Raw genomic sequence first — 7,982 nt, forward strand, 5'->3', positions numbered from 1 at the left:
TATGTTGCTTAAGGCTTGGATAGTTACAATTTATGTTTGTTTATGCTCAATTATCTTGAAGAACACAATTCAAAAGAGCTTAAGACTTATTTTTATTTACAAATTCAGTCACAACTTAACACCACAACTCAACTTCATCATAGGCATCATGTAGGAAACTTAGAAAACCAAAAAAAGTTCAACAATACTACTACTAGGAATTGATTTAGAACATGTTATGAACTAAATAACATGCATGAATTAGACCCAAAATTTAAAAGATAGGCTAAGAATGACAAGAATACATGAACAAATATATCTAGAATTCAATCAACAAAATAAAAATTCAACACAAACTTAGAACTTAATGTGACAATTATATAACTAAACATGACTCTAAGACAACATGGATTAAGTGATTTACACTTAGATTTTTGTGTCTTTTTTTCTAATCAATATTTTGGATGAAAATTTAGGTCTAAAGATTCAGCATAAGAAGATTATGACTGAAAAATGATAGAACCTAAAATCAACACAAGAACATGATAATGGAAGATATATATAGAGAATAAGATGAAAAACAAGGAATTAAAGTGAATTGATCAAATAAAAAGATAGAGGAAGTAAAAGAACATCACCTAGATGAAGATGCTCTTGATACCACATGATGTAGCTCCATTGGAGCTTGTAGGCCTTGGATATTCTTCATCAATGGAGTCCTTTGCTTCTTGAATTTTGATGACAATGGAATGAAGAAGGAGAAAGATGATTGGAAACGTCACTTCAAGGAGGAGATGAGTTTAGAAGAAGCTCACCATCATAGGAAGCCATGGATAAGAGCTTGAAGGTAGGAGAAAATGAATGGAGAGAGAAGGAGAGAAGGATCACAAAATTTTGTGCCTCAAAAGAGGTCTAAACTTTGAAGTTTAATTCTCAAATGAACAAAGTTGAAAAAAAATGCACACACATGACATCTATTTATAGCCTAAGTGTCACACAAAATTGGAGGGAAATTTGAATTTCTATTCAAATTTCACTTGAGTTTAAAATTGAATTTGTAGAACCAAAAATTCATTAATTATGATTAATGAAATTTAGTGATGGTTCAACCCACTAATCCAAGATCAAGTCCAAGATTCTTCACTAAGTATACTTAGGTGTCATGAGACATGTAAAACATGAAGGACATGCACAAAGTGTAACTATATGATGTGACAATAGGGTGTAGCAAGCAAATGTTCACCTTCCCCTCTAAAATTTAATTGAATTGGACTTTTTCCAATTCAATTAAATTTATTTTTCAACACACAAATCAAATATTCACTTAATGCATGTGAAATTATAAAACTACCCCTAATACAAAAACTAATCTAGGTGCCATAAAATTCAAGGACTGAAAAATCCTACATTTTTAGGGTATCCTACCTACATTATGGAGCCCTAAATACAAGGATAAAAAATAATGAAAACCTAATATAATATGTATAAAGATAAGTGGACCCAATCTTGACCAAACTCAAAAATCTATCATGAGATTCATGAGAATCCTAGGACTTTCTTCAGCAGCTCTAACCTAATCCTCTTGCTCATGGCTCTGGTAACTGGTCCCTTGCATCAAGTTGTGTTATGTATAGTTGCATGAAATTTTCAACTTAGTTGCTTGATTCAAAAATATTTAATAACATAAAAAATATTGTATCTTTGTAACATATACAATGTTGTATCTTGTGTTTTATATTTTAAAGGTTTTAGTTTTAACATTTCGTGTTAATCTTATATCAATTTTAGTTCTCCTTTACTAAGTTCTACAACTTGAGATGTGTCCCACGGAGGGGTTCCTTTTTTAATTAGAGACATAGATGAAGTAGATCCTTTAAATCTTTAAAGGATAACTTATGATATGTATAATTACATTTATTAGTTTTCAACTTAGTTACTTGATTCAAAAATATTTAGTAACATTTTAAAATGTTGTAAGCTTTACATTTTAGAGATTTTAATTTTAAAATTTTCTGATAATCTTATATTAATTTAAGTTGTTATTTACTAAGTTCTACAACATTATAACTAAATATATTTTTAGCTAAATGTATATAACTATATTATACATTTAATTTTCCAGCCAGGGGACAAGTGATTGAGATGCGTCCCCCGGAGGGGTTCCTTTTTAATTACAGAAATGGATGAAGTATATCCTTTTATGCATGGAAATGGGAAAAAGAAACATCTAAACAAATATTTGAAAATATCAAAGTGCAAAAAAATGAAGGCACAAAAAAATGAAGGCATTCACCGCTGCAATCATACATTAACAAACTACAATGGAGGGCTAGTTATAGTGTCACAGTGTAACATACCATGAGATCATCATCCTAGAAATACTAGGGAAAACCAATCTGAGGCCAGAAGAAAGGGTTAAAAACATAGCCTATAAGTGAAAGAAAGAAATTACTATTGTATGATAAGATAGAAAGAAAGCATGGTATAAAAAACAGAACATAAAGCATTTAAACTTTCGATATATTAGCATCTGTCTATGAACTAGCATCTCCTTTATTTGAACCTTGGTTGTTAGTGTATGTAGGAGAAGGTCCTGACCCTAAAAGCAAAGGGATCTCATTCTTTTCTGGGTCTTTCTTTGAAGATGGATTTGCAGTCGAAGATCTAAGAGGAGGCTCAAAATATTTGCTAGCAACATCTGGAGGGGGCACGTCCTCCCCCGGAAGCACTAGAAGACCTTTCTCTCGAAGAGAAGACGGCTCGTTGAAGCAAGTGCTCCACAGGGAGTCCACAAGTTGCCTCTCCTCCCTGACTACACCAAGGTCCTCAGCTGACATTAAACTGATGTTGTTTATTCGTTCTTGAAGAAGTTGCTTTATTTTCACACTGTCTTTCTCATTGCCATCCTTGCCATCTTTCGCATTGTGAGCAAGCTGGAGAAGGCCACGAAGGGCAGCTTCTCTCACATCTGAATCTTCACTTGAGGCAAGGTGCATCAACATTCGAGGAAACCCAAGCTCGTTCACGATGTTGCAGTCTGAATTATTCTCATGCAACAGGTAATGGATCAAGTTGAGAGCTTTCCTGAAAGATTATAAAAATAACAGAACTTGGAATTCAATTTCCCATTTAATAATGAGGGTTGAAAAGTCTATAATTAAACTATAAACTATAGAACCAATAATGAGGATATAATATGGTACAAACTACTCCTAATTGATGATATATTCAGAGGGAATAACACAATTAAAAACTTTTCAGAGAAAACCTTGTTTACCTTTGAAATCTCACATTTTCAGAGGCTAGAGCATCTTTCAAAGCTGCATACCCATTTGCCAAACGAAATGCAGTAATGCCTGGTTTGTTGTGCCGAATTAGTGCTGTCAAGTTGTTCCCAAAAGAAAAATCAGTACCATTCCAATCTCAGGTAACAAAATATCACAACTCCAAAATATAATAATACATACAAGATATTGCACCCAGTGCTTTAGTTCTAACAGTCACGTCAGGATCCGAACTAAAATTAGAAATAAGAGGTTCAAAGCCATTTGCTTCCATAACAAGTTGCTGACTTCGAGGATTATTCTGGACTATTGTGGTCACAACATCAGCAGCCATTGCTCGAATATTGGCATGAGAATTCTTTAGGTAACCAAGAAGAGGAACCAAACCACCAATTGAGTGGAGATCTGGGAATAGGTGAGACATATAGGTGTTGAAACATAGAAAACACAAATCCATTAACCAGCCTATTATCAATACCACAGACGCTAAAGCAAATGCAAACATGAAAAATGTAGACTAACAGCAGAAAAATCATGTGAACTATTGCCATGATCACATGGAAAATAATTGAACAAATTTGGGGAAGTTATGAGTCAACAATTCTCAGAAAAAGCATAACAATAATAAAACATCTTGACCACAAAGCCAGAACAAATAAACTTGTCACATTAATTTATGTAAATATCATAACAATTCAAAACAAGTAATTGTTATTTATTCAACATTGGCCCCTGTATTGCCCATGAAGACACTTCATCATCCAGCAAATATCACTGAGACAGCAACTAAAAATCCAAATGATAAATTAAATAACGATCTACAAAAACTTGTAGGAATTCCCTGCAGGAAACTACCATAAGCAAGCTTAAGCATGACAACTAAGTACTTCAATAACATGAATAGTGTTCCTACTATCATCAACAAAGTCAAATTCATAAGCCTTCAAAATCCTTAAAACACACCATTGGCCATGTCAATCGACTCAACATGCTCTTGCAACTCTTCCAACATATCTGCAAAAAATTAAAGTTAGCACAAGATTAACAAAACCAAACATTAACTTAAAATAAAAGGGAGTTTATTTTTCATTAGTCTTGCACATTGATAAATGTTGAATACCTTCAATGTCTGCAGGGGTAACTCCTTGGTCTTTCAATACTTGTTCTGGAGTTTGCATCACAAGTGTGATCTCTTTCATACGTTTTACAACATCAATGGTCTGTGCTTGCATCGCTTCCATAAACCATTTTCGATCCTCCTCACTACAAAATCACAAAATCAAAACCAAGTCCACTATATCAATATCAGCCTCCATATTCATAAATAGCATCTTTATAAATAACAGTTAAATTTTCAAAAAAATTTATGCACGGGAATCAAGCTTTAAGTACCAAGAAATTCACAGCAACTCACACAACCAACTAAGCTAGACCAACCCCTTTCGGTATTAAATTTTCAATTTTTCACAAAATGGGTATACAATTTTGCAACAAGAATTACAAATAAAATAAAAACAAACCTTATATAAATTGTTTAACTGCAAAATTATAAAATTAACAAAATCAAATCATAGTCCAATGAATATTATTCCCAACCCTCCGACTCATTTAACAACAAGACACCTTTTTATTTTCAAAAACATTAAAATTTTGCTAAATGAGTACACGTCAGAAACTACCACCCCGAAGAATAGAAACTATAAACTATACAATCATAAATTTACATACGAACCCTATTTCCCCCTCAAAGAATAAAAAAATTACAAAACCACAAATCACAAAATCACACCCTAGTCCACTAATCAGTAACCCCACCTCCCTCAATCACATTCAATAAAAAATAACAAATTTCTCCATTCAAAAATCAAATTTTGAAACATGGGTAAGCGTTTCCCAGCAACAAAAAATAATAAAAACGAGGAAATTCCATAGTTTTGTTAACCTGAACCATCATAAAGAGGGCTAACACAACTTCAACTGAAAACAATTAAAAGAAGAAGGAATAAAAAAAAGTAAAAATTGAAAATTTGGACCTTAAATTGCGAGTAGGGCTAGTCCCATCGGAGTGAGCAATGCTCCATTTCAGCAACCCGTCCCAGTTAGGTCCTTCTTTGGCCATTCGAATGATTAGAGAGAAAACACAAAACAAAACAAAAACAACCTTGTTGTACGGTTTTTGTAAGAGGTTTTAGGAATGGGAAGTGAAGGGATTTTAGATATTATATAGTTTCAGAAACGTGCGTAGTGAAGATTCGGGAAACGTCTCAAGAATTCGAGAGGGTCGTGGAAACGAGGAAAAGGGAAAGAAAGAGGAAAGGAAACGTCAAAATTTGGCTTTTGTGTGTTTTTTTCTGGGTGGTTGGGTTGGGAAGTTGTGATGTGATGATGGGCCTTGCTACGGATATTGGAGATGGCCGGTGTCCATTATATTATAGTCTTCAAAAATTTTAATATATTTTTTAGTGTTTATATTTTGAAAAACAGACATTTTTTAGTATCAATGGGATATGGATTAGATATATCTTACACTTTATCTTTTATCGCTTAATTTTATTGTCAGATCTTGAATAAGGAAGCTCAAAATTTGGTTTTCATAAGATCTCCCAATAAAGTAGTTGGACAGATCTCCAACATGAAGAATGAGTTCTTGTAGAAGAACCCTTAAGATCTACACATTATTAAAAAAAAATTGTTTTACTCTCTGTCCCTAACATCAAAATGCAGGAGAGACCAACAGAAGAAGAAAAACCAGCCAGGAGAGAGACCAACAAACCATAAAAACAAAAAAAAAAAAAAAATACACATATCGGCGTAGGGGGAAGGAGGCTGTGACGGAGTTTCAGAAGGGGGGAAGGGGATTGCGGCGAAGGGGAAGGGGGAGGGAGGTCGTGTCCACGACGAAGAGGAAGGAAGAAGGAGGTCGTGATCATAGTGGAGGGGAAGGAAGAAGGAGGTCACAGCTGAGGAAGGAGAGGCATAGGATGAGGCCGTGATAGAGGAAGGAAGAAGGAAGAAGAAGAGGCATGCCTAGAAAATGAGAAAGGGAGGAGAAAAAATTGTAAAAGAAGAAAGAAAGAAGAAGAGAAAGATTGAAGGGCGGAAGTGAAAATGGAGGAGGAAAAAAATGAGTAGGCAAGCCGCGGCAGGCTGTGGCATCCCCAAAATAATGACTGGTTTAACAGTAATAATTTTAAACAACAAAGACCATGGAAATTTTTATTTTTTTTTTCATTTCTTTCTCTTTTCACAATAATTAAGTTCAGAAGGAAAATCATCACTATAGAGTCCTGAATGGCCAGTTCACAACTCTATTCGGAGTCATCTCTTTCTGATCACTCATAACCTCTAAATATTTTGCTTTTTCAGAAGGAAAGGTATGTCAGCCATTACTTTAGGTCGTCACGTGAAAATAATAAAATAAAATACGGTCGATAAACTCTTTTGCAAATAAAGTTTGCTAATGCTTTCTTTTCAAATAACAAGAGTAAACATAAGTACATTCATCATTTAAAGCTGTCCAAAATATGGGAGTTTTGCAAAATACATAGTGTCATCCAGGGCAAAAGTATCCACTGTAGTGGCTTCAGCCACATGTATACAATCATCAAATTCCTATACAATAGGTCTACCCATACAAAAACAAAAGAGTAAACCTAACAGTCAGCACTAGATACACCCACCCTCAAAAAGTATATGAACCTAGTCTAATGAGCTGTCTACTATGATGAATAGCCTCCACTAGTCGCCATCTCTCCAGGGCCGCTCTCCTCCGTAGAGTCTGCCTCAGATACCGACATGACGACCTCGGGAGAATCCACCTCAAGGAGTGGGTCCTCATCACCCTCTAGGAAGTCAAGAGCATCCACAGCAGGCTCAGGAGGTAGCTCCTCTTGGTCTTCCTCAGGGTCTTCCTCAGATGACATCACCTCGATCACTTGGACTGGCTCCACTAGACGATATGGTGTGGGCGTGGGTAGTATCCACTCCACAGTGCGCTGAAGCGTGCGCGCGAGTTCCTCTGGATGCACCAATGAAGTAGCCATGAATCGAATCGTGCCCCGAAATCGGCACCTCGCATTGCCTTCGAGGGTCTCCCAAGCTCCCTCTAGGCACTCCATCTCCACTCGATCATGGATTACTTGCGCCGCCATCACGATCTACAAGAAATAAAAAGGAAAGGGATAGACTCTTTCACGAGAGCTCTAGCTACAATAGCAACACAAAGTGTCCCATAACCACTACACACAATTAAAAGGTGTACCTCAAGGCTTTTCATCTCTGGTAATCGATTACACAGCCTTGGTAATCGATTACCAGAGGCCAAACACGAATTACACAGCTTCAGAACATGAAAACATGTAAAATGCACTGTGTAATCGATTACACATAACTGGTAATCGATTACCAGTGGCTTGTTACTCTATGTAATCGATTACACAACCTGGTAATCGATTACCAGAGCCTTCACCACCTACTGTCTCCATTTCTAAGCCTGGTAATCGATTACACCCCTTGGTAATCGATAACCAGAAGCCATCTCGACTTCCTGATCCCATCTTTAAGCCTGGTAATCGATTACACAGCCTTGGTAATCGATTACCAGAGGCCATCTTAGCTTCCTGTCTTCACTTTTAATCCTTGTAATCGATTACCCACCCTCGGTAATCGATTAACAGAGGCCATATCCCATATATCACACAAGATTCACAGCTGGCCAGC

The 7,982-nt window shown here is 35.9% G+C and overlaps 1 protein-coding gene across 1 annotated transcript; it reads right to left on the reverse strand.

Annotated features, from left to right (window-relative positions):
• Positions 1 to 2,244: 2,244 nt before the first annotated feature.
• LOC114406207 (hsp70 nucleotide exchange factor fes1-like) lies at positions 2,245 to 5,666 on the reverse strand. Its single transcript, XM_028368849.1, has 6 exons — positions 5,297 to 5,666; positions 4,384 to 4,526; positions 4,227 to 4,277; positions 3,447 to 3,668; positions 3,257 to 3,359; positions 2,245 to 3,063 (listed from the first exon to the last, which is right to left on the reverse strand). Exons 1-6 carry the CDS (start codon positions 5,380 to 5,382, stop codon positions 2,514 to 2,516), a joined length of 1,155 nt encoding a protein of 384 aa, XP_028224650.1. The 5' UTR covers positions 5,383 to 5,666; the 3' UTR covers positions 2,245 to 2,513.
• Positions 5,667 to 7,982: the final 2,316 nt, after the last annotated feature.

Source organism: Glycine soja, chromosome 3 (assembly GCF_004193775.1).
Source record: "Glycine soja cultivar W05 chromosome 3, ASM419377v2, whole genome shotgun sequence".
NCBI classification, from domain to species: Eukaryota; Viridiplantae; Streptophyta; class Magnoliopsida; order Fabales; family Fabaceae; genus Glycine; species Glycine soja.